Source organism: Hibiscus syriacus, unplaced genomic scaffold (assembly GCF_006381635.1).
Source record: "Hibiscus syriacus cultivar Baekdansim isolate YM2019G1 unplaced genomic scaffold, ASM638163v2 tig00110163_pilon, whole genome shotgun sequence".
NCBI lineage: Eukaryota > Viridiplantae > Streptophyta > Magnoliopsida > Malvales > Malvaceae > Hibiscus > Hibiscus syriacus.
Window position 1 is genome coordinate 1,181,404 of NW_024062610.1, and position 26,932 is coordinate 1,208,335.

At 36.8% G+C, this 26,932-nt stretch overlaps 4 protein-coding genes and 1 pseudogene across 4 annotated transcripts; 2 read left to right on the top strand and 3 right to left on the bottom strand.

The window, feature by feature from the left end:
• Window positions 1–1,097: 1,097 nt before the first annotated feature.
• On the bottom strand, window positions 1,098–3,928 carry LOC120216687 (annotated as a pseudogene).
• A 1,892-nt stretch (window positions 3,929–5,820) lies between these two features.
• On the bottom strand, window positions 5,821–7,861 carry LOC120216688 (protein WALLS ARE THIN 1-like). The gene is made up of 6 exons (XM_039214041.1): window positions 7,614–7,861; window positions 7,452–7,514; window positions 7,214–7,330; window positions 6,721–7,126; window positions 6,342–6,493; window positions 5,821–6,195 (listed from the first exon to the last, which is right to left on the bottom strand). Exons 1-6 carry the CDS (start codon window positions 7,835–7,837, stop codon window positions 6,000–6,002), a joined length of 1,158 nt encoding a protein of 385 aa, XP_039069972.1. The 5' UTR covers window positions 7,838–7,861; the 3' UTR covers window positions 5,821–5,999.
• A 5,345-nt stretch (window positions 7,862–13,206) lies between these two features.
• On the top strand, window positions 13,207–14,989 carry LOC120216689 (cysteine protease RD19A-like). The gene is made up of 4 exons (XM_039214042.1): window positions 13,207–13,704; window positions 13,799–13,918; window positions 14,154–14,400; window positions 14,503–14,989. Exons 1-4 carry the CDS (start codon window positions 13,237–13,239, stop codon window positions 14,769–14,771), a joined length of 1,104 nt encoding a protein of 367 aa, XP_039069973.1. The 5' UTR covers window positions 13,207–13,236; the 3' UTR covers window positions 14,772–14,989.
• Window positions 14,990–17,389: 2,400 nt separating this feature from the next.
• LOC120216637 (22.0 kDa class IV heat shock protein-like) lies at window positions 17,390–17,879 on the top strand. Its single transcript, XM_039213990.1, has one exon. It carries the CDS (start codon window positions 17,424–17,426, stop codon window positions 17,877–17,879), a length of 456 nt encoding a protein of 151 aa, XP_039069921.1. The 5' UTR covers window positions 17,390–17,423.
• A 5,099-nt stretch (window positions 17,880–22,978) lies between these two features.
• LOC120216743 (protein SHI RELATED SEQUENCE 5-like) lies at window positions 22,979–25,152 on the bottom strand. The gene is made up of 2 exons (XM_039214089.1): window positions 24,029–25,152; window positions 22,979–23,567 (listed from the first exon to the last, which is right to left on the bottom strand). Exons 1-2 carry the CDS (start codon window positions 24,591–24,593, stop codon window positions 23,200–23,202), a joined length of 933 nt encoding a protein of 310 aa, XP_039070020.1. The 5' UTR covers window positions 24,594–25,152; the 3' UTR covers window positions 22,979–23,199.
• Between the last annotated feature and the right edge of the window lie 1,780 nt (window positions 25,153–26,932).

Below are 26,932 nucleotides of genomic sequence, written 5' to 3' on the forward strand. Positions count from 1 at the left end.
CAGTGTATTAGGGAATTTACAAAGCAAATCAAGGAGATAACTGATCCTTTTAGCAATGAGTGGTAATAAGGTCAATGATGTTGAACACATTGTTACGATCCTAAATGGATTACCGCTGGAATACAGGCCTTTTGTGGTCGTCATTACTTCCAGTCGCGAAGCATTCACATTAGATGGAGTAATTTCGGTCCTTATTGGTGCTGAATCCATACTGTATGATTCACTACGCTTTCCAATTGGAATTAACAACACTCGATACAGTGTTGATTCTAATGGTGATACGATAAACACTGGTCGTACCGACTTCACGAGGATCACAAGGTAACAGTTCGCATGGAGCAGGGTCAGAATAGTATAATGGAGATCGGTTTAGGGGAACGGATAAGCTGTGGGAAAAGAGGCCATTTTGTGGGCAGGTGTTGGCATCGGTTCAATCGAAGCTTCAAAGGAGTTAATTCACAGCAATCTGATCAGACTTCTACTTAAAAGACTTGCTAACAATCTTAAACCATAGAGTAAACTTGGACGATAGTCACTCGAATGGGAGAGATCCCCAGAAACAAGACCGTTTGCCCTTTCTTTGGATTTGATTCATAATGGGTGAGTGTAACATTTGAATCATGCGTTCGACCAAGATCCCCTGTTCTTAAATGGTCAATTAGGATTTGGATCATAATAAATCATGCAGTACTCTATGATGAAACCATGACCAAAAAGAATGAAACGGCAGAGTTGAAGAGAGGTGTACACAATATAACCGGAGAAAAGAGTTTGTTTATTAGTTTTAACTTTGATATAAATATAATTATAGCGGTAAGCAAAAGTAACGAATGAAATAAGTAATGGGCGGTTCAACTATGGCCTCCTGTAGCGATGCGCAGGCAATCATTGAAGACCAATGACTCCCAACATTTCAATCAACTTGCTCTCTATTGCCTAGACACTTTTTCCTTTAATCTTTAATTTTATTTAACTATATAAACCCTTTTAAGTTCAATTTTTAGCCATTTATACCCAATACCTTATATTTATGGGAAGTAAAAGTTGTTAGTTTTACAATGAATAAAAGCATATTTGTTTTGTGGAAATCTGTGATGTAATAATATAAGGGCTTAACCCCCTTTAGTTAACCAAAAAACACATTGAATGACAGAATTAGGCTGACTAGCTAAACCAATGCAAGGTAAAATCAAATGCTGTATAAAGATGATTCTTCCGACACTGAAACACTCCAGTATCTATTCTTCAACCATAGGGAATCAGTTTCCACGGCATAACCGTCTTGATTTTCGATGCCAGCCAAAATAAGCATGGGTCCTGTTCTTTATATCCAATATTCCATGGCCAAAACTGGCTTCACGATAAGCCGAGTAGCTCGGTTGTGGCTCCGTCATCCTGTCCAATTACACCAACGCTTATAAATGATGACAATCACAAAAAGATTTTTTATTCAAGGTGACAAATCTCAAGCCAGATTGCATACTCTGTCACTAATCCTTCCAGATTTCCTCCATCTCCAATGGTTATGTATACTGGAGCAGATGGATCCTTTATGGGAGTGCACAATCCATTAACAACGTTATACGCAATGTTTGATATGCGTTCCTGAAGTGTAAAAGATCAAATCAAAGCAATGTGTCACATATTGTTATTGAACCATGGATTGTGTTTAACCGTAATAGCTTGCCAAGTTACTTTTACAAGTAAAATTATTGATTAAAGGCTGTGTAACTTACGGATCTTTCATAGGCATGGACGTGTCCGGCAAAAACAACATCAACCTTGTACTCGACAAACCATGGCTCGTACATTATTCTCATGGACTCCCCCTCCATAAAATGATGTACGTAACTGCTGTAAAAAGGACAATGCATAAGAACAATGAGCCATGGTGTTTCTGTTCTGTTCACTTTTGGGAACTCCTTTTCAAGCCATTTGTATTGAGGTGTATATTTTCCTGCAATAAACGTTTTCAGTAAATTATTGAGATATTTCCTGATACCTTCCTCTGCTACAGCATACAAACAATTCAAACTGCATAAGTAAAATTAAGGCTGCTCGGTACAACTTGGTTGTTTTACAAGGAATAAGAGGAAGCAAACAATCAGCTCACCTTTTCTCATGAAATTCATTTCACTAAAATAATAAGATGAATCACCATATGTTCTAGTGAAAACTGTTCAAACATTGAATGGAATATGCTCATCATATAATTATTTGCAGGTCTATAAAGTTTCAGAGGCATAAATAATGAGGATTTACTACCAAATGAGCCCCAAATGGACGTAGTGGCAAAGAGATCTAAACCTAAGTCAACAGCGCTAGATTGCTAGCCATATTTGACAACCCACATGTAAGTTAAATGCTAAGTTCATTACCATAAGCCGAATAAGAAGACAAGACAATGATATATGCTGAAGCTCTCTTGATGGAGTACCAGAAAGGAGATGCACTCCCTGATGCTCTAAATGGTACATGATAACGGTGTACATATGGCTTGAAAGGTGTATCTTCCCCCTGAAATAAAATTTTCAATGCTTAATAACTTCACTTCTGCTCATCATGGCTGTAGGTGAAGACGACATTAATTGAATGATCAAGGAAAAGAACTCTAATTAACCAGTTTCATGCATTGAGTCATAAGGGGAAAAACAAAGAGGAAATGCAGAAATGTGCCTACTATTTCAGGAACAAAATCGATTTCGTGGTTTCCGGCAGTCCATATCCAAGGTTGATACGCAGTGTTTCGCTCAATAAACCTTCCCCAAGTATCCCATCTCGTGTTGTCATGACATGGGTAGGCATCTGCATAGGATAGGTCTCCCACAAATAATAGTGTCTGTCCTTGTGAAGGGTTTAACTCATAATGGGTAACTGTACTATTTGAATCGTGAGTTTGCCCCAGATCACCTGCTCAAATGCTAATCGTTGTAAGACCAGAATACAATTGGAACTAGTTACTTTATGGCTCAAGTCCTTCCTACGAAATCATTAACAATACCTATGAGACCAAAAGTGTATGGTACATCAGGGCCAACTGCAGGGGGAGTTACAAACCAGAATCGTCTCGACGACTTTCCGATCCCGACCTCATAATAATACTTGGTATCAAACTGCAAAGGTAATGAAATTAAGTACATCGGATGTAGAATCTAATATATTTTCATGTCATATACTCCATATAATGAAAAGAATGTCTGCAAAATTAAGTTAGCCTGCATAAACAAGCCACAAGCAGCACAAACCTCCAAATCCCTGATGGTGCAATGGTGAATGTAACCAGAAGTGTAATTGAAGTACTTGTAAGTAAGAACAATGCCTTCTGCACTATTTTTGAGTTTACTGTTTTCAGCCCAGTAACGGACTGAATTTGAACCAGGTTCATCTGGAGTAACCCAGGAGACGATCACAGCCTTCCCCAGATGGTCCCCTTGTGTTATATGAACCTTCAGTTACATCATCAAACAATAGGTCATAAAATAGCATTAACCCGAGTAAAGCAAGAGATGGATCGTTTCTAAAACTAATCAAACCACATCAATGATTATTCAGAAATGAGTAGGGAATAGAACCACACACAAAAACACACCTGTTGGGGAGCATTGTAACCTGGGGGCACCCGGAACACATCGCTGTTCAATGGCATATCATGAGACAGTTGATCATTCCTCACGAAACTGCTTGTTCTTCCACCATTGCAAACCTCAGCTATACTTAAAATAAAGCTCACCGCATAAACCAAGGCGAAACTAAAACAATCCCACCTCACAGCAACCATCTCTGGTTCCAAATCAGTTTCACCAGAAACAACAAAAAGACTCACAGACACAGAGGAAAACGGAAGAACCTCCCGCGGTTTTAGTATGGCGGCCAGGGGAATATTCAAAGGAAGATACCTATCCGTGCACCAGCTTTGCACAGACTTCAATTTTTTTTATGACGAAAGAGACTGACAGTTGTTTCGTTAATAGTTTCGTATAAAACATGAATGCTTGTATCACTTGCATAGGCATAGCCGACAGAAAGGGATTTGACACTTTTTCGGTCAGTTTCGTACTTTAAACGAAAGGATTAGACCGTTCGGTAGGTGGAAGGCATCCAATTAAATTCGTTCAAAATGGAATATCCATTCTTTGGGACCGAATATCTTGGTTATTTGCGTACACAGTTACTTATCTCGAGTACAGATTTATCTCAATCAGCCATACGCCCATACCCATATAGAGCCCAGTTTCATTCGGGTATTGTAGTTTTAATCAGGGGTAAATGAATAGAAGTTACCCTTTACCAAGTTATTCGTGAATTGTTCATGTTTTATTTACGCTCAATTATTAAATTAAATAAATATCAATAAAATTTTTCATATTCGTTTAATAATTAAACTAATACGAATATATGTATGTTCGATTCGTTTATGTTTACAAACAAATTCATTTATCTGGTTCTTGTTTTACTTTTATTTTTTTGGCAAAAAGGCATCAAATGTCCTTTTATTTTTGAAAAAAAAATCAATGTGTTCATCGTATTATTTTTTCTCTCAATGTGGCTCTCTAACTCAGAAAATAAACTCAATAAGGTCATTTGACCAACATTTCTGTCGTTGACCGTTACGGTATTGGCATGACAGTTCACGATGCTAACGTGACAATTCATATGACATGTTTGAGTTACTGATTTAGTCAATTTATCATATCATTTGCCACGTTAATATGTCAGCATTATGGACTGTCACGTCAGAATCAAGAAATGTCACATCAGCACAGTACATGTCAAATATGAAAAACGTTGGTTAAAGGGACATATTTGATTTATTTTCTGAGTTGAAGGGCCGCATTAGAGTTTTCCTCCCCAAAAATACAAAGACCTCTTATACTTTTTTGTCTTATTTTATTTATATTTTAAATATCGATAAAGGTATAGACTAGTGGCATACTTTTACAATTTAGTTGATTTTATTTTAATTAATTTTTTGTTTGTTTAGTTAATATTTCAGAATATATAAATGAACATGTTTGTAAACGTTAAACGAATATGTTGACCAACGTTAGACAAACACGTTAACAAACATTAAATGAACATGCTCAATTAAACTAGGAGTCTAGCATATTTGTGAATATTAAATGAACCGAACACGAACACCATAAAAAATAAAAAAATAAAGACAAATAAGATATTAAAATTTAAACGAATATAAATTAAACATTATTTTTTTTTAAAATAAACAAATGAATACAAACGTTTAAACGATCCATTTACATCCCTAGTTCTAGGAGCATAGGCAAGATTCCCCAAACCAGTTCGGAGTACCCTAAATCTCATGGTAAACCCCAAATTAGCCCTACTGCCGAAAGTAGTTGACCCATATTGGATCTGCTAGCGTTGCCCATTGAATCTAAAAGATGTGCTTTTGTGACCAGGAATTGCTTTTTTTATCTATATTTTGTCGCGACATGAGTTGTATCTTGGTCATGGTGTGTTGACAAACATAATTCAAATCCCCTGCCCCTAGCGGTAGTTGAATTAGGTTTGAAAGAGTTATAGTTCAGATTAAGTGATCAAACTCCATAATTTAGTTTTGATTTCCATCACACATAACCGAAATCATTATTCAATTTGAAAGTCAGACTTCATGTTGCAATGTTTAGGTCCAATATCACATCATGCATGGATAGTATTTTTAGCATTAACTTCAAAATTTGAATATATTTTATCTGAATGCACGCCATAAAATTATAACAAGGAGAACACAAGGGATTTCATGCTCCCATAGGCCATACAGGTCTGTCACTGATCATCATCATCCCTTAAAAAACGCTTCTATTTTAACTCTCTTTCCTACTTAGAGAAAGCCATCGACTAATGAAAATTTGGAAAATGACAGAGAAATCACACATAAAACTTTCTGATATAGGTAGTGGCGTAGCCTCACATTTGTTGTTTTCGTTTTTTCTTTTCCCCAGCTAGCCTGCACTGTGGTTAAAATTTTGGGGGTTTTCTAGTTAAACAGTTTCGGTTGAAGGAGGGAGAAGCGGCTTCGTGAGGGACGACTTGATATGGATTGATGTTCTGATGTTGGTGTGCTCCGATGTAGACTGAATTGCAGCAGCCTTGTCTTGAGCTGCAAACTTTCTCTCTTGGCTTTTACCCCATAGCACCAGGTACAATCCTACTACGATCAACGCTGCCCCAATGATGCTGCGCTTTAAAAAGAAATGGTGTTCATGCCAAATTAATCACAAGCTTAATGTCACTTGTTGATGGTGTTCGATGAGTTTTGACTAAGGGATGTGGAGATATATAATGTAGGAAAAGAAGAAGAAAAGGACCCACTTACAACTTACCCTCCCAAATAAAACTCTTCCCCTAAAGCAATGGAAGCCATAATGGCGACAACGAGTGTCTGAAGAGGTTGATAAACGGCAACGAAGACAGGGCCACCTCTGTCGATGCACCATATCTGTACAGCGAATGCAATCCCCGATGCCACCACTCCCTGCATTTTTCCCCACACAAATGTTTTGGTCTCGTTTCATTTTCAATACCCCACCACCCCCACATTATTGTCTAAACCACTTTTCTAATATACTTTTTAATAACTACAAGATAAGAAATCATATAGAATAAATTAAGGGTTGTATCCCATGAACATGGACTCAAATGTGGAAGATGAACAAGAAGGATCTGTGAACGGTTTGAGTAAAGGACAGAAGAAATACCGACCGCGTAGAGAATAGTGAAGAGTTCTCCGCCAGAGTGGAAAATCCAAGCTTGAGAGTCTCTCTCAAAAACTACCGCAATGATGAGGAACTGAATAAGACCAAAGAAGCATGTATAGGATGTCACGGAGAGTCTAGCCGGGTACTTCTTTAAAACGGGTGCCTGCAATACCAGCCAACCGGACCAGGACAGGCAATGGCCTATCAGATACAGACAACCAAGGGCCCAGTTCTTTCCCTCTGCATCTCCCAGTGAAACAAACATCGGGGCGGGTCTATTCAGTGGTGGGGTTGGACTGTATATGGTTGGACCTTTGTATAGAGTTATTACTGATGCTCCACCCACACACAAGATTGTTCCCATGACTTTTGATATCCCATCTTTTCGATTTAGCCGCACTTTCTCTATCCTGAAAGTACAAGAAACATGCAAACGAATACAGTCAAACTCACATTTCATTAATGAATGTAATAAAAAGGAAAAAGTTGCTAATTACCGTAGTATGGCTGCCATGAGAAAGGTAATGGCTGGGACAGAGTTTTGGATTGCCGATGCAAAGGTTGGTGATGTGTTATCTAAGCCCAGCAAGTAGAAGCCTTGATTTGTTGTTATTCTGTCTCGTTAATAAGAAAAAGAAGGAAATAGAACCTGTTAATTTTTGCTTTGAACTTTGATGAGTTCCTTTATCATCGCTATATATTTTAGGGTTTTAGAGGGATCAATATCATGCTTACCCTACAAGAGCGAGGAGGAAGAACTGTAGCAGAAAATTTAGAGTAATAGGAGGTCTCGCCCTCCTGTATAAAGAATGTAACACACGTTAGGGTTTAAGTACATCTAAGGGTTTTAAAATCGATAGAGTAATGAAGCTATAACTTATGATTTGTGTGATTTACTTTTCAAGAAAATATGCGAAGGGAAGGAGCAGAAGCAAAGCAATGATATTCCTGTAAACTGGGAATACAAGTTTGCTATCTCCCATGTTAAGGGCAGCTCTGGAGACCAAATGGAACCGTGCGTAACCAAACTGCAAGGCCAACATGGCCATATGCAGCTGTAGCCTTTCAGGAACCGAACACAACATCCCGTTCGCAGAGGCTGAGCCTCTAACATCAGCCATTGAAGCAAAGACTTCAGAGAAGTGAAGAAATGGTTATCACAAGAGATTAAGCAAAGCTGAGGATGGCGAAGATAGGGAATGGAATGGTGGTATAAATATACATTTTAAGGAAGGGAGAAATATAAAAATGGAGGTTTTGATGTACATGGTTTGGCCCACAATGCGCCTACAAAGCGTTGTGTCAACTGTTAATAACCCAGAATGTTTTTGGTTGTCCCCCTCATTCTTCGAGACAACCCAATCGTACTATAACCTCCTTCAAAGGTGAAAGGAAAAGAGGTGTATGTTTACTACACTATTATATAGCAGGTCCTGTTTTGGCTTCATGCCATTAATGACGGTAATTGAAGGTGAACAAGTGTAAGCCGTCATTGATAAATAGGCGCAGTGTACCCTTCACCACCCCACACATGCATGCTAAGCTTTATATTTCTTGTATTTTTGTAGCTTCTTCATTACTTTAATGCCTAGTTTTATAATTAATCACTTTTTCTTTTGCTTTGTTCCTGACATTTAAATAAATCAATTCCTCCTCTCTGTACAGGAATGGAGACTGCAAACTGCCTTGATTTGCTACCTGATTACCCATTGTAAACAAACAGCCTTGGTTTGCTAACTAAGTTTGTCCAAGTAAACCAATTGTTGAACGATCAAACTGCAAACCGCTTGTTTGTGTTTATGCAATAAACGATCTCATTTCATTTGAAAGTCAAATAATGAACTTACTATACATAATTCTGTAGACTCGAATTCTAATTAATAATTAAATTAAATTTATTACAATTTTATTAGTTAAAAAATAAATTTATTTTTATAAGAATTTGTATGGAGTATTTCCACTATAGTTCCCATGCCCAAAGTTTGGTCAAATTCGTCAATTGTGGGTTGTGTTCTTATCTCAACTCTCCCTTGTTTTAAGAGACACGTTGGCCCCCCTCAGTCGAGACCACCATCATGCTAAAAATTCAAAAGGAGAGGCCCTGCCTGAAAAATAAAATAATGTTATGACCCTTTTTCATCTTTAAAAAAAATGTTTTCATCCCACAGCAAATGCTTTAGCCTTTACTAATAAGGATTCATGGTGAGCCAAGGAAATATAAGAACTTGGTCTTATCTGAACCGGTCGGACACCAATCCAGGTTTGATATTTAATTTCAGTTGATGTAGCTTCTTCATTCTGGCTTTGGAGTCGAATAATCAGTACAGGACTGACAACTGTACTATATTTTGTTTGCACGGAAGAATCTTCAATGCCACTCCAGTGGAGGACTGAGTGGACTCATTATTTTCTAATCAATATAAGCATGCAGGAGCTCCTAACTAAAACATAAATTATTAATAATAATATTTGATAAGCAATTATGGACTTATGGTATAATATTTGATAAGGAAATTTACGAGATAACTGGTTAAAATCTATTAATCTTTGCAGGGTGACAAATGTGGTATGTTTTTTTTTTACAGATTTACTTGAATTAACTCCAGTGAAAACTTCATGGTTAAAGAATGTTAAAGGTGGGGAATTGTCATGGGAATCGATTAAGTTGAAAGATTGAAATGCCTTGATATCATTCCTTTCTTGATGTTGAACACTTTCCAGACAACCTGAAAGTTCTTTTGTTCATTTCCCATGGTCATGTCATGTCTCCCACTAATCTACATGGACAGTTGTGCTTTCATCACATTGGAATTTGGATGCTCATTGTTAAGTCGTATTCGGTCTAGTTCAGGAATCTTAGCTCTTTTCCTTTGGCTAATTGGTAGTTAGATCAGTAGTTGACCGATCCCCTTTGATCACTTTTATTGTTTAGTCGTATTCATTTATTGAATGAATCTAACCATGCATTGCAGTTTGCTTACATTCTTGAAGTCTAAGGTTCATATTCAAGATAGACAGCATGTGCTGCTTTAGCTTTGTTGCCTGATTTTAGATGAACCAGGGTGGTTCAATTGACTAGGACGTGGGTCATTGTTAGAGTGCAATTCTACGTGTGATACCTGATCAGTATTCGGCACGGAGCATGCATAAAAAGTGGGAATATTTATCCCTGGCAAACAGTAAAAGCTTTTGAGAGCTGAGACCATGTCTATATAGACTCATTTGGCCTTCATCATCCTATGAAAAGCTGGCCTAGTTGAGTTGCTTTGCTAACCTTAGAGTCCAGCTAAATCATGAAACATGACTCGGTTCACAAACAAACTTCCAAGTCATCATAACTCAAGATAATCCAGTAAGTGTATCATCAAAGCTGGGAATTTTGCATTAACTCATACTTTCAAAAGGAGCAAAATTTCACCTTCACTTTCATTTCAACTTTTTTACTTTTGGAGATTGCAAACGACAATAATCCAAAGAAATTCTAGCTTCGATGAAATTGAGATTTGAGAGACTGAAACACCTTTGGAAATATCCCCTGATATCTTTTATGATGTTTGCCTCCTATCAGTAGTCATGTTTCTTTTTATTTCTTTTTTACTTGGCCCATAAAGTGATTCCACCAGCAAAATTTTCCATACGCTTTCTTTAAGGCATCCCCAACATGATAAGATATGATATCATCTAATTTTACAAATTGTCGTGTGCCCTAGTCCAATTAATTGAAAGCTTGATCAATGTTCCCATTAGGCATTGATTAGGCATGCAGTGCTACTGATTGCTCTATTTCAAGTGTCCAAAAAGTGTTTCCATTAAAGGGATCGTACTCATACAAGATGGCAACCCCCACCCAGGTTCTACCTCCCCCGGTATGTGTGTATCTATCAGTTAATGAAAATTTTTCAAGGCTGTTATCGATTACTCTGAATAGTAATATCTACAACTACAGCACTAATTGTCCCCACGTTTATGCAAATAATTCAGCAATTTCATGACACAGGTGTACGAAAAAGGGAAGGAAAACTAGACTCATGTGAAGATGGATTCCAAGGTAAAGGGCATGGCTGCTCAGAAAGCACAAGTTTCACACACACATGTATTGCTATTCGACTAATATGCATTTCTACCAACGTGAGACACCTTTTGTAAATGGGAACTGTGAATTTGAATTTAGGTTATTGTCTTGCATGCATGGTTTAGGATATTGAATATTGATTTTTTGAACGACATTTGCATGGTATAAATCTGATGGTAGTATCATTTGAAGTTTTAGATGCAGTGATTTTCTTGACAAGTTTAGTTAAAGCATACAAAAAGTAGAATATGCGCAGAAAACATATATAAAAAGACAGACAAAGAAATAAAGAATTCAGTATCAAGTATACAAATTTGTTTTTAATCCTTGAAAATACGGTAGCAGGCAATGCCGCGGCTTCAAATATTCCTAATAAAACCATATTCGACTGTTTGGTTAAATATCTTACTTTTCTCTTTCAAAAAAATATCTTACTTTTCTCCCTCTTTCATCTACTTCCCACTTTCAGCATCCACGTTCATGGGAGTGACAAAGTCTCCATTACCACTTCTCTTTACGTTGCACTAGGTAAGGTAAAGGAAACCAACTTTCAGAGACGAATTTGGAATTAAATAATAGAAAAAGTGGTTTTTTTGAAAGAAACTTTGAGCTTCAGCCATGGTTAGGGCTTTAAGCTCATAGGCTCCTTGGTTGGCGCACCTCCAATTGTAGACGAAAAGCTCATCCATTATCTATTTACAAAGAAACTGATACCTAAGCTCATACAGGGCCCGACTGCATAAGGTAAAAACAAGGATATCAACACCAAAAAGACAAGTTTACAACTACCCAGCTGAAATATACAGGGATAAACTTCAACTTGCAACCAATAACTACTTTTCATTCAATAAGCAAAATGCAATTTTCTAATGGAATCACCATATGATATGATAATTGGGGAAGAGACAAAAGAAAGAGAGCTCGGGAGATAAGCACGAAGAGACGGTGAAAGCAGAAAGGTGAGATGGATACAGAAGGACGATCAGTCTCTTGGACAAGTTGCTTTGAAGTCTACTTTGGTTCTCTTAAGCAGCTTGAACATTATATTTTCCAGTTCCCCACGATCCCTTGCAGTTTTCTTCATGCCTGGTTGTTTAAGTGGCATTGTTTTCTTCCTATGCTGCTCAAAGACAATTGGTACTCTTCCAATTCTATGTATTTGAGAGTGAAAATGACTAATTTCATTGTTTAGAGGCTGTTTCTTGAAGTAGGTTTGGATTGGATGAAATCGAGTCAATCACTAACCTTGTTGAGAGATGTAAATATATGATTGTAATCCGTTAAGTGTTAGTTTAAAATTTGTTATGCACTTAATTTAGAGGTGTTATATAAATAAGGTATGTGACTTTATAATTTTATAAAACATACGAAACAGAGGTATTCTTTCACATTTACTTAGTTTCAACATGGTATCAGTCACTACTAAACATATATGCCTCTGTAAACAAAATTGCCTTAGCTAAGCCATATGCATATTCAATGACCTCCCAGTATTCGTCTATTCTTTATGAGAGAGATCAATTACAACTATAAACATATATGCCTCTGTAAACAGTAAAGAACATCTCATTTACGTTCATTATTTGTCGATGCTTATAACGTCTCCAGACAGTTTTCTCCCATCTCGTTCGAAGACAGCGACCTCTTCCTTTGACACAGTAAATTGTAGCTGAGGTGTGGAGAATTGGACCATAACCGAGGTAATGGACAAGTGTTATAGGCCTAATGGTTTTGGTTCAGCTCATGGGCCGAGTACCTTTCCCTTCATATCGTATCTTGATTTTACCAACTCAAAATACAATTTTTTATTGGATTGTATGATATCATTGATGAGCAAAGCTAGCTGAAAATAACATTTGAAAAGAAAGGAAAGGAACAAAATGGTGTTTGACAAATGATATTATTGGTTGTGGACCACTGGTACTTACTCTCTCTTTTTATTCCCACAGCTAACGTGTAATGTAGAGTTCATTACAATATAAAACAAGTGAAAATGTATAAACCAATGAACGGTGATAAGAGGATATTCCTTCCCTTAACTTTTACATATAAAAAAACAAATTATTGCAATTATTGTTTACGATATGTGTTTATATATACGTAATGTAAGTTAAAATTAAAATGTGAAAACTGAGAGGAAAAAATAATTATATTTTTTATTTAAAATGGAAAACTAATTATATTTTAAAAATAATTATTAATTTTCATATAGGAGTAACTAATTATGAGGTGAACTTTATCCTTTTAGGAATCATCTGTTCCCGAAGAGAGGTTTTTCATTTCTAAAGTAAGCTCAAGTTGTGAGACGCCTAACCAATCAAAATACAAAACGTGTCGAAGCCTCATTATCCACGCACCTACTTGCAACAATCTACGATGGACGTCACAATATATTATATCTCCTCTCTTGCTCTACGCATTAATTTCCCAATCTACTTGCCCAAAAAAATGGAACGCCTATCGCTTCTCTTTCTGCTCCTCTCATCGTTCGTTGCTTCCGCCGTCGTTGCGGAGGTTATCAGCAACGACGATACTCTGATCCGTCAAGTGGTACCCGAAGGAGTCGCCGAGGAAGACTTTCATGATCAACTCCTCAACGCCGAGCACCATTTCACGCTGTTCAAATCCAAGTTCGGGAAGACTTACGCCACGAAGGACGAACACGATTACCGATTGGGAGTCTTCAAGGCTAACTTGCGCCGCGCCAAGCGTCATCAGCTCCTAGACCCTACTGCCTTCCACGGCGTTACTAAGTTCTCCGATTTAACTCCATCGGAGTTCCGTCACAAGTTCCTTGGCTTGAAATCGCTCAAACTCCCAACCGATGCCGAAAAGGCTCCTATTCTTCCCACTGAAAATTTGCCCGTTGACTTTGACTGGCGCGACCACGGCGCTGTTACCGGCGTCAAAGATCAAGTAATAAATTTTTTTTTTGCTTTATGTACTAGTGAAAATAAAAACTGCCCTACTTTATTTGTGACGACTGAGAAACTTTCCCTTTGATATGCAGGGATCGTGTGGGTCATGCTGGGCCTTTAGTACCACAGGAGCTTTGGAGGGAGCCCATTATTTATCGACAGGGGAGCTTGTCAGCTTGAGCGAACAGCAGCTTGTCGAGTGTGATCACGAGGTTTCATTTTTTTTCTCTTTATTTTATTAACAGCAGTCTGTTGATGAATGTTATCCTAAAAAGATCATTTATTGTTGTGTTTTGCATTTTTTTTATCCAATTCTAGTAGTAAAATTTGCTTAAAACTATTGACGTTGATGATTGTTCCCATGATTACTGCCATAAAAATCATATTGGGTGTTTTCATATATCGAACATCACGTCGATTAAAGATAAGAATTGGGTATTTTTGCAGTGTGATCCACAAGAATATGGTGCGTGCGACTCGGGGTGTAATGGTGGGCTTATGACCACTGCTTTCGAGTACACTCTTAAGGCTGGTGGACTTGAGAGGGAGAACGACTATCCTTACACTGGGAATGACCGTGCTCCCTGCAAATTTGACAAGACCAAAATTGCAGCTTCTGTTTCTAACTTCAGTGTTATATCTATTGACGAGGACCAAATCGCTGCAAATTTGGTTAAACATGGTCCTCTTGCAGGTAAATTTTGATATTCGATAGTTCCCTTTGAGTGTTGGAGTCCGAACTTGGTAACCTGAATGGCTGAATCCGTATATAATCCTCTTTCTTTGGCTGTTGCAGTGGGCATCAATGCTGCTTTTATGCAGACATACATGCACGGGGTTTCATGCCCGTACATTTGTGGGAAGCATTTGGATCATGGAGTCCTTCTCGTAGGCTACGGTGATGCTGGTTACGCCCCGATCCGATTCAAGAACAAGCCTTATTGGATCATAAAGAATTCATGGGGAGAAAATTGGGGAGAAAACGGATATTACAAGATCTGTAGGGGTAAGAATGTTTGTGGCGTGGACTCCATGGTATCAAGTGTATCTGCCTTGCATATTTAACAAAAAAAAGGCAGTAGCAGCCACAGTAGATTTGCTTTGTAACTAAATGATAAGCAACACTAGTAGTAATCAGTATTCAAACACATATATCAGTATGTACTATTTCCATTTTCCAGCAATGCTATGGCTTGAAAGTTGTAACTGAATAATCTTTTCCTTGGGATATCACTAATCTTAAGACCTGTGTCTGCTATAAAAATTATATTGCGTTTGCATTCTACAAGACTTGTTATTTTGCCTGCAGGATACGGTATCACGTTGAACTACAATAAATTTCCATAATTAACTAACAACTAAACTATATCTTCAAAGATCCAGAAGATTTTACAAGATCATGATGAGTCAATACTCATCTAACATACACTGATTTAATTGGGTGGGGTGGGAAGTAAATTGGAATATGGTGTATAGGCCTAATAAGGAAAGTGGTTTGGGCTTGGGAGATATTAGAACATGAAACAAAATCAGTAGAATCCAACATTTACGAGTTTTAGTATTTAAATCTGAATCCATTTAAATTAGGTGGATCTAGAAATATATTTTCAAAAGAAGGAAGATTTACAAATCTTTCAGATTCGATCATTATAATTGGTTTCCAAAGGAGTTCTCTAGATTATTGATAAAAACATATTAGTTTATTGACTTATTAGTACGGGAGTTCAAAACAAGCAAAATCTGAGAGGAAGTTGCAACATAAATGTGTATTGTTGACCAAATTATTATGGTACCATTTTTTTCATGAACAAAGTGTACATCAAAGGATCAACTCCATACTAGTTTTGTCATAATATCTATCACTCGATTACATTCGTGTGGGAATTGGGATGTAGTATAATCTTACTCTCCAGTTTTGTTTGAGAAGCTCAGCTATATGTGAAATCATTGGTGCACGACTCCTTCATTTGATCTATTGTTAAGGACCAAAAGGGGCTTTTTTGCTGTCCGTTTCTACGGGTAAACCCATTAGATCTCATGCCAACATCAAACCTTCAAAAATGTCTCACAACTCCTCGTTCAAAGTTGTACAACGGGCCGAATCAAACGAATTTGGTAAAATAGCTGTTGTTATTATTTTAAGATCTCGAGTTTGAGCACTATGAATATTAGGAGTTTTTAATGTCAAATGGTTAAGAGTTATTTTTTGAACAGATATTATCTTATATTTATCTCAAATTAATAAAAAAAAATATACAACAAGCATGAACCGAGTGATCACAGTGATAAGAAAATTATTGTTTTTCATTTAGATCTAAGATTCAAACATTATAAATATCAAGGGAGTAAACGTTCAATATAAAATAATTAAGAGTTATTAACATATTACATATTATATTTATTCCAGAGTAATAAAAAAAATTTACAACCGTGAATAAATTTAATAAATTTCGAAATCCAAGTTCTCTCGTGATGGCCATTGGCCAACAACACCCCCAAATGTCGCCAAGCCGGTTCTCGCTCTAAAAGACCTAGGCCTGTAAATGAACTGAACGTTCAGTGAACCGTTCATGAACCGTACGGCGAGAAGTTTGTTTATTTATTAAATGAACGAACATGAACAAGATTTTACGTTCGTTTAATTAAATGAACAAACACGAACAAATGACTCGTTCGCTCATTTACGTTCGTGAAAGTTCGATTATATGTTTGTTTATGTTCATTCATTTATGTTCATTTATGTTAGAACAGATGTCAAGTTGAATATGTTACGAAGATTATTGAAGTTGTTTGGATTTCAAGAAGATTGTTTTGTTGAACAAATTAACTTATGCTTATATAGCTTATTTATGATTTATGTATGTTTTTGTCGTATTCGAACAAATTAATTCTAAAGTTGTGTTTGGATTTCAAGAAGATTGTTTTGTTGAACAAATTAACTTATGCTCATATAGCTTATTTATGATTTATGTATGTTTTTGTCGTATTCGAACAAATTAACTCTAAAGTTGTAGGTTATATTAAAGAATTTTAAGTTGTTATTCTTGTTGTTTACTTTTTTTACATTCATTTGTTGTGTACGAATAAGTTTAATTTTTGTGTTGTGTTGTTCGTTTATGTTCATTTATTATGTTCGTTCGTTTGTGTTCGTTTATCATTTAAATGAACGAACTTGAACGAAAATGAACAAGCTATATTCTTTAATGAACGAACATGAACAAAAAACTTTTTGTTCGTTTATGTTCATGTTCATTTATTTATTAAATTAACTAACATGAATATACATCCGTTTATATGCGTTTGATTCGTTTACATGCCTAATAAGACCCATAAGACCCATCTAATCTCACGTAATATCTTAATATTTTGAGTTTATGGTTAACGAATAAAAATAATTATTTTATTACAAACTGAAAATAAATATCATCAAAATTTATTGTAGACAAAATGGAATTATTAAGCATTGAATGTGATCGCAGTCGCCCAGAGCAACACGTGTCGTCATTATGATCCGGAAACTTTAATTTTCTCCTAGAAAATTCCCGAAACAACAACAATATAGAGAAATCCTTTCAAACGTTCAAACGTGTATATATATATAGTATCATTAACACTACCACTTCACATTGAGAAATCACCAGCAAAGCTAAGCAAAATTTCCAATTATCCTAAAGAATTTAACGTTTTCGTTCCATTGCAGAATTCCCTTAACCAGAAATGGCCATCAAAAACCTCACCAGAGCCATCATTTGCCTAATGGCAGCAACCATCATGGCAAGCCAAGTGAATGGTTTAATGTCCTACCCAAGGTCATTATGGGACGTGATGATCCCCCAAGACCCGTTTAGAATCCTCGAACACATACCGCTTGCCGTCCCGAAAGCCACGGAGCCGATGGCGGTGGCATTGGCTCGTGCCGATTGGAAAGAAACACCGCGGTTCCACGTAATCGCCGTCGACATCCCCGGGATGAAGAAGGAAGATCTGAAGATCCAGGTCGAAGACAACCGTCTGTTGAGGATCAGCAGTAAAAGAAAGGAGAAAGAGGGGGTGGAAGGTGAGAAATGGCACAGTGCGGAGAGGACGAATGGGAAATTCTGGAGGCAGTTCAGGATGCCTGGGAATGCGGACTTGCATCACATCAAGGCTCATTTGGAAGATGGGGGCCGATGAGGCCAAGAAGCAGTCTAAGGTTATCATCATTGGTTCGTCGGCTGCTTCTGGTGAGAATGTTGACACCACCTCCAGGGCTGCCCAGCAGTGCATGTGGATGATGCGTCTTCGTTTTATGTGATGGCTTTGATTAACAATAAGTTGATGTTATCTTATGCTTATTCATCATGATGAAATGGTGCATGATATTTTTTTGTATGTAACTTCATAGTTCTAATTTTGGGTTCATTGGGTAATTTTTGGTTTTTTTTTTTTCGTCTCTTTTTATTTTTTTTATAATAAAATTTAGGATAAATTACATGTTTAGTATTTAAATTATTAGTTTTGGTGTATTTTAATACTTAAATTTTTAAATTTTTTAAAAATTTAACATTAAAAACTTAACGAGTATTAAAATAAAAAATTAAACATTAAATATAATTTTTTTAAAATTAAATGTTTAAATAATAAAATAAATTAAAAATAATAATTTAAATATTAAACGCATAATTTATTTTAAGATTTATTAAGCATTAGAAAACAGAGTTGATATGGCTCCCGTCGTTTTCAGTTTCACTGTCGCTTTCACGCGATTTTAGTTGGTGGATTGTTTGGAAAATGGAAAACAACTGCACGATGTCGTTTGCAAATGTTCCAGTGTGGTTTGGTCCCTTAACTTTTAGCAAAAGAGAAGTTTACAAAACAGAGTGGACATATTTTCTCATGACCCAATTAGCTGTTGAAATGCTGGCCCAAGAAGGCTACCCAATGATTTTTCATTAAATTTCCTGCTTTTTATTTTTGCAAAAAGCCAAGTGTATGATGATTTTCATTGCTCATATGTTTTAAGCTTTAATGATTTTGATTTTTTTTGTGTGGCAAGTTAATATCTTGCTAACTAGTAAGTGGGTCATCAAGCATAAGCTTTCTTCGGAATATGAATAATATTTCAAAATTAATTTGAAAAATAATGTTAATTTAAATTTAATGTCAATTAAATGAGTAAGTATCGTTCAAGTTGTTTATCCGTCTATGTTTGTTCTCTCATATATTTATAAGTTATGGATTATAAGTTTATTACGGGTATTTTCTTTGATTTCCCTGGAGTCCCTCCTTTTTAGGGATTAAATTTAAAATTTATCCAAAAATATATATTTATTAAAATTTATCATTGCATCACAAATTTAATTGATCAAAATTAAGAAGGGGTTAAACTTAAATTTTATCCAAAAAATATATTTATTAAAATTTTATCACCTGCATAAAGCTTTCGACTCCATCCATTGGGGATTCATTTATGATATTCCCAAAGCTCTTAATCTTCCACACACTTTCATTGCTTGGATCAAAGCTTTTTTCACACAAGCAAGATTCTCGATTTCTTTTAATGGGACTCTTATTGGATATTTTAAAGGCGCTAAAGGACTAAGATAGGGAGATCCTCTTTCCCCCTACCTTTCCGTGCTTGCTATGAATATCTTATCAAGAATGCTTAACTTGGCAGCGGAAAGAGGTATATTTGGATTTCATCCAAAAACAAGGAAAATTGGTCTTACTCATCTTTCTTTTGCCGACGACCTTCTTATTTTCTGCAAAGGAAATATTGAATCGGTGGTTGGAGTCCTTAGTATTCTTGATCAATTCTATGAAGTCTCTGGACTCAAGTTGAATTCTTCCAAATGTGAAATTTTTTCTGCGGGTATTCATGCTAGAACCATTGAGAAGGTAAAACAAATCACAGGAGTCGGAATTTTACTTGTTCGCTATCTTGGAATTCCTCTAGTTACCCGCAAGCTTACCGAGAAGGATTGCCAAGCTCTTATTGATAACATTAAACGTAAGCTTCACATCTGGTCCGGGAGAATTTCCAGCTATGCAGGGAGATTAGAACTCATAAAATCTGTTTTATTCAATATTAGCAATTACTGGTGTAGGCAACTTGTTTTGCCAGCTTCAATCCTTAAAAAGGTAGAACAAATCTCCTCTAGGTATTTCTAGAAAGGAGCAGATAAATTTGTTGCAGGTGCAAGAATCAGCTGGGGGAAAATTACCCTTCCTAAATCCAAGGGAGGATTAGGACTGAAAAATATTAAAACTTGGAATAGAGCATGACTGCTGAGTCTAATTCGGAAAATTCTTGCGGGCAATGGTTCTCTATGGGTAGTTTGGCTAAAAGCTTATGTTTTCAAGGATCACGAATTCTGGCAGTTTCAAGCAGGTGTAAACGTTAGTTGGAGCATAAGAAGGCTTTTGAAATTGCGGACAGAAGCTTCACCAATTATTTCAGCCGATCCTGTGCAAACAAGGGACATATGGGACCTGATCCGATTCAAAGAACAGAAAGTATCTTGGCACAAATTAATTTGGTTCTCATTACACATTCCAAAGTTAAGTTTGATTGCCTGGATGATTATTCTCAACCGGTTGCCAACTAGAGACTGACTCAATACAATGGGAATTTGCACTGCTCTCCACTGTGTAAACTGCGGCACTTATATGGAGTCAAGGGACCACCTCTTCATGTAATGCCCACTGGCAGCAGCTCTCTGGAATGCTATTCTGAAGCTTAATGAGATGAATTCATCTTCCATGACATGGGTTGAAATGGTTTCAAAGGCTTCTTCTACATGGAAAGGAAAGTCTCTCCATACTACCATTTTGAAAATTTCTTGAACTGCATTTCTTTACTTCATCTGGTAGGAAACAAAATCAAAGAATCTTCTTGGGACGTCATAGAACGGTGGAATGCTTGCTCAAGGAAGTTAAAAACGTTGTTGGGATCCGTCTTAGGGCACTAATATTAATAGACTTGATAGCACTAATCTTAAGCTTTGTGATGTTTGGGGTATAGTCTAACCAATCTTTTTTGTATTTTCTTTTGTTATTGTGACAGTTGATTTGTTGATTGGTTGATTGGTTGTACATCTTTGCTTTAGGTAATAAAATTCTAACTTATCCAAAAAAAAAACAAAAAAAAAATTCTAAAGATTCACGTAAAATCCATGCACTTTTTTATTTTAAATATTGGTATTAGAATTACTTGTAGCCTGAAATCAGTAAAGGAAAACTGACAACGGCGCGTCATTTAATCAAATCCTTTTTGCTAATATTGAAGTTAGCCATAGCTTAGGTTCAGCAGGTCGGCAATTTCTTTAGGCATGGATGTCACAACAATCCAGTTATTGGACAACAAATTTGCCGCAGACCTGCAACACAGCCAATATTTCACGACCCTATAGTAGTAAACCCTAGCAGTATTCAGATCTGGTATTCCCCCCTTGATAAGGATAAGTCGGGACCAACGCTCTTATTTGTACTGTCAGCTGCCAATTCGTATATCTTGGGATGTTCCGTAAAGGAGCATAAGAGTACGCCAAATTTTTTACTAATAATTCAGTTTTTAATTAAGTCTATTTTTAATAACATTTTTAATACTCTAACAAATAATATAAACCCGTTTCGAAAATCTTCCATAGACAAAGCTCATGTCTCCGATCTCAACAGTCTCGATCACTGTTTGAAAACAAACAAACAAACGTCTTTTCCGATTTGATTCTTGTCCCAAATCTTGTCATTTATGACTTGTTTTTGTTATTTACTAATGACACGGATCCTAAGCTCAACTTACCTGCTGACAACGTAAACTAGGAAACACAGTTGGGTAGAAGCTGGAATATTATATGGATTCGAGAAGCAGATTGTCAAAGCTTAATAACTGTCAAGTTCATAGTAGAAAAGATTCTGTCGTGCAAATTAAATGGAAGATAGATAGGATTACACATGAATATTAAAATAATATATTTATATTTAAATGTCAGCCTACACTGGTTAATCGTCTAGCTGCTTTCCTCTTCTTTCTCTTTCTTTTGGTGCAGTAAAGGCTTGCTTCGCGTTCAAGAATTAGGTACACATTCTTCGGACGCATCTGAATTTTTTACGGTGCTATCAATTACATATAAGAAATCATGCTGAAGACAACAAGCAATGCTGTCATTCGCTGGGGTCGATGTTAGAAAATTTGAAATTTCCCATTGGACCTCGCACATGCAAAATCCCTTTTAGAGATTTATCGATATAATTCCCTTGTCAAGTCTCTTCTCATACTGTAGCCATAATTTTGTCTTCAAATCACTGTGTTTTCCGGAATATATATATATATATATATATATATATATATATGCTTTTATATTTAAAGTTTTATTGCTTTGTAAAGTCATGTTCTATAAACAACAACCTGTTTGGGAAACCCTAAATTATATTTTCTCTATTGATGTGTTCAAACTTCCAAGAGCCAAACTAAAACAAGAAATAGTTTTGTTGTTTTCATTAGAGCATGACTTTAAACACACTTAGATGCATATTGTTCTCTTTTCTTATCTCTCTCCAAGTTACATCCATTTCAAGACGTTGAGGACTCATCATGCTCTATAATCTAAAAATTATTCTTCATGGTGATAAAACCTCACATTAGACCCTCAATGCGGAGAAGCGTTATAACTTATTAGCTAATGACCAACGTTTCCGTTCGAGCAGAGGGTCATATCCATGCAGGTCTATCTACATTTTTTTGCAGAGATCAGCCAATAAAGAATATAGATGTCTGTACGTATAAAATAAAGTACATTCTCATTCAAAAAGGCAGAGAGGGAGATGGAGGATGACATCTTTCATAGCTTTGCTTTTTGGAATGGAACGCCAATGCATGATAGACTTGTAAAGCTGGTTCATGGGCTTTCTTTCTTTCTTTTTGTATTCTCTCTCTTTGCCGGAATTATTTAACCAGATTAAATGTTAAAGAAAAAGAAAGTGATAGTATTAAAATTCTTTGCTTAGCAGAACACGAAACCATGTCGTCCCATTTCCATCCGGCACGCAGTCGGATAAATGGGGAAAGCGGCTTCGAGTTCAACACCAACCAGAAAGCAGATTCAAGATCAATCAAACCCACAAAAAGAAAGGGAAAAATTATATTTAAAGAAAGCCGATAAAGAAACAAAAAACCAATTCACGCCCCTAAAAAAAAGCACCCATTCACATGCTACAATAACAACGTTGAAATAAATAAAAAAACAAAGACTAATTATCGATCCGCACAAAATCATGCACAGGAATTCTGAATCGAAATCCGAAAACAATAACCAACGTCCCCCAATATCATAAGCATCCTCAAAAGTTTCAATTCTCATTCCAATTTATTGTTCTTGGATGGGTGTTAAATAAGATTTGACAAACTACATAACTAAAGTGACCGCTAATAACAAATGGGTGTTTTTTGCCGGAAGGGATCCGCTCTCATAGAGATCAGTGTGGACTGTGGAATAATTGTTGACATCCCAGTAAATCAAGACCTTGAAGGCGGGAAGAATTGCGTGCCGGCAATGAAAGCATTAAGTGGAGCTGGATAAAGAGAAGGGTCAATCATACTTGAGCCAGGATTGCTTGTAGTAGCGGTGGTGGTTGTCGTTGTGGCCACTGCTGCAGTGGAAGAAGCAGCTGTGATGAGATTTAATGGCTGAGAGGATTCCCCGCCACTTGCATATCGACTCTCGGGGCCTCTATCGTAAAGAATTCCCGTGAATACATGCCCAGCGATGTTCACAGCAGTTTGATAAGCCAACTCCCCCTCTACATCGTCCATAGGGCTTACTTTTACACAACGGAAGACTGCTGAAGAACTCACTTCCGGAGGGAATTGGCCCAGTTCCAACCCTAATTTTCAAAGTCAGACAATATAATTAACGGTGACAATATATCGGTATCTAAAATATTCAAACTTAATAAAATGTAAAGAAAATAAATATTTCTTTGATTCTTCTCCCGATTTTATGGGACTTTAACATCAGTTTTACCAGCAAACAGCGGCAGAATTAATGGGGAAAAGAAGAAAAAGAAAAAAAGGAGTTGGTTGGGTGACAAAGGAGGTGGACTAGCATACAAGCAAATGGTACGGTCATGTTGGGACATTGTATTGCTGGCAGTCACTGGAATTCATTGGCTCTCACCATTTTAATCTTTCTCGAGCTATGTTTACAATACGCGGTTTTTGAAAACTTTCCATCATAGACCCTTTACACGATTTCAATTCAAAGAACCCAAAAATCTTGCATTGATGTTGTTTTTTCTTTCTTTTGGTTCTGTCCTTGTGTTGTAAACCAGTACTTCAACTTTACCTGACATGGTGGGAGATAAACGAGTGCAGGCAAGAGAAGGAGAAGCATGGCTGTCTCTCGGCCTTTTAGGATTCTCTCCTCGAAACTGTTGTTGTTCTTCTTGTTGTTGATTTTGCTGCTGCTGGGTTTGTTGCAAAGCAGCGAGTTGTTGCTGTCTCTCTCGCCTTTTGGCAGCAGGGACCCAAGTGCTCTTAACGTGAGTTTGGCACTGAAACCCTCGACTTTTACAACAAGTCCTGCATCTCAAATGGGGACAATCTTTCTTAGCTTGGTTCCCACAATCTTGGCAGTTCATACCTCCTGGTTTCATAATCGTTAACCCTGCTGTTCTCGAGGACGACTCATCGGAGAAACTAAAGCCGCTGGTTCTTCGACTAGGACCCACTCCAAACGGCAAGTTGTTGACGTTTTGCTGTTGGTAATAACACTGAGGCCATATCTCAAACCCTTTGTTGTAGATCTCCTCGTTTCTGTAAAGATAGAAGTTCTCCTCTTTATCTCCACCTTGTGATTTGTTTGCAGCTGCTCCTCCTTCTCGTCCACCTAGATAGATCAAGCCAGCCATTTGTTGCACCCAAGAGCTGAAACCAATCTCAAATTTGACCAAAATTCCATAGCAGAATGACCCTATTTAGTGCCCCCACTTCACCGCCAGATCACCAGTGTGATGAGCTGGTAGGATTTTCCCTGGGGTCTTTATGGGTTTCAACTGTGGAAACTTTTCCTGTTCAGTTTTTAAAGGCCACTGTTAGTCTGTGAATGTTTGTAGGAAGGGGGGTTTGACCCGATCTTTTACCTTCAATGACCAGAAAATTTAATACACTAGCCAGTTTCAATTTCCTTTCTGATCTTTGGGGTTTCCTTTTTTTTTCCTGCAAACGATTATGGCTTCTTCTTTTTCTCCTTCAATTCCCAGCAATAATGGCACGGAATTAGATCCCCTGCAACGCCGCCATGAGAACTGCACCCCGCTCTCTCCTCATTTAGGACAAATAACTTCCTTCCTCTTCCATCCCTGATTTAAATTATAACAAAAACAACAACTTGCTATAGATCTCCGGGTTTTGATGAGTAATGCAAATGTGAGACAGAGACAGATATACAGGAAAAAGAAAACGCAAAGATGCAAGAAAATATGTCTCTGGGCACTTCTCTACCCTCTACAGTTCTCTTCGGTTTCAATGAATCTATTCAACCAAAGGTTTGAATCTCTGCCGTTGCATGTACATCGTACGTTCCCTATTCTCTCCACGTGGCACAGCATCAGCTTTTCCTTATTCGTTCTTGCACCGGAAAACACGCTATACTTTTTTTCCTTTCTGACCGTCCCTGTAATTAGATTGATATTTTCCCTATGCTCCTTATTCTATTTTATCTATTACCTCTCAAAATTCAAATTATTGATTGATTTATTTATATTAATATTATAAAATTAATTTTTTTACATTTATTATATTTATCATACCATAATTTCAATTTTTATATTTATTTTTAAAAGTTAATATATTATCTCATTAAACTAATCGACCATAAATAGTGGCATAGCCTAAGCTTAATGAGGGTGGGTACTGAAATCTGAATTTTCTTCGATTAATTACTTATTTTACTAATGGTGTCCCTCTAAATTTTTTTTATAAGTGTTGTACGACCATATAATAACATCAAGGAAAACAACAATGGTTGCTATACAACCAATAAACAAGACCTCAAAAAAAAAACCCACTCAACACTCAACTATACATTCCTCCTATCAACCATGTCTATACAACAGTTAGAAAGCTTGTAACCAACAAACATCCTAATACAACAAATCAAATCGTCAATACAGCGCAAAACATCTCTCAGATGTCTATAATTCCATTCCTCCCAAATGTAGTAAAGAAAACTAGTCCAAGTAATCTTAAGTATGCAAACAATTAGAGACTTCCTTTTTCAATTTCTAACCGTCCACGTAAGACCATCACACCAACCAAGCTGCATCAGCTGTAATTTACACAAATGCAAGACTCCTGCCCAAACTATACAAGAAAAATAACATTTTGAAAAAAGATGGTTCCTTGTCTTGAACTCAACTCCACACAACCCACAAGCCCATCCATTCTAATACCCATACGTGCCAATCTATCCCTTGTAGGCAATATATTTAAAATAATCATCCAAGCGATAATAGAAAACATTGGAACATAGAAAGGAAACCAAATAATCCTCTGTCAATCAACAACCTCCTTCTTCGCCCTAACAACATCTCATATCCACTTACTATTAACCAAATCCCAATTAACAACTCCCCAAAACAAGTCCTCCGCCTCTCCTCTAAGTTTCAACAGCTTCCTTCTGGTCCAACTGAAATGAGGTTTCATTTCACATACCAAAAATCCAAACCCTTGAAAGCATACTCCCTAACCCATGCAATCCATAAGGATCCCTCCCGAGCTAGAAACTTCCTTACCAAAAGAAGACTACAAACCTTATTCCAACACAACAACCTTTTAACCCCCAAGGCCCCTTCAGACTTCAGAAAACACACTTGAGACCAACTAACTCGAGCCATTCTGGCATACTTATCCCACCATTTCCAAAAAAATCGCATGCTCATTTGCTCAATCCTCCGAATTACAACCTTAAAGAGAATCAATTACCTACTCCAATAATTAAACACACTAAACAACACGACTTTAATAAGTTGCAACCGACACCCATAGCTAAACGTCTTCCTCGACCACACCCCAAGCATAATTCGAACCCTATCCAACAAGGAAAAACAATCATTCTCAGAAAGCTTCCTAGTTACTAATGGCACATCAAGATACCTCATCGACAAAACCCCCAATTTGAAACTCATAGCATCCTGAATTTCTCTAAGCTCCCGAACATTAACAACACTAGCAAAAAATTTAGTCTTGG

Bases quoted from the DNA above. Each gene is read 5' to 3' on its own strand.
- LOC120216689 (XM_039214042.1), top strand. From the start codon at position 13,237: ATGGAACGCCTATCGCTTCTCTTTCTGCTCCTCTCATCGTTCGTTGCT. The intron at 13,705-13,798 runs GTAATAAATTTT...TTTGATATGCAG, and splicing joins TTACCGGCGTCAAAGATCAA to GGATCGTGTGGGTCATGCTG. The intron at 14,401-14,502 runs GTAAATTTTGAT...TGGCTGTTGCAG, and splicing joins TAAACATGGTCCTCTTGCAG to TGGGCATCAATGCTGCTTTT.
- LOC120216688 (XM_039214041.1), bottom strand. From the start codon at position 7,837: ATGGCTGATGTTAGAGGCTCAGCCTCTGCGAACGGGATGTTGTGTTCG. The intron at 7,515-7,613 runs GTAAATCACACA...TTCTTTATACAG, and splicing joins TTCGCATATTTTCTTGAAAA to GAGGGCGAGACCTCCTATTA. The intron at 6,196-6,341 runs GTAAGTTGTAAG...TTTAAAGCGCAG, and splicing joins GAAGAGTTTTATTTGGGAGG to CATCATTGGGGCAGCGTTGA.
- LOC120216637 (XM_039213990.1), top strand. From the start codon at position 17,424: ATGGCCATCAAAAACCTCACCAGAGCCATCATTTGCCTAATGGCAGCA.
- LOC120216743 (XM_039214089.1), bottom strand. From the start codon at position 24,593: ATGGCTGGCTTGATCTATCTAGGTGGACGAGAAGGAGGAGCAGCTGCA. The intron at 23,568-24,028 runs GTAAAGTTGAAG...TTTGAAAATTAG, and splicing joins TTTATCTCCCACCATGTCAG to GGTTGGAACTGGGCCAATTC.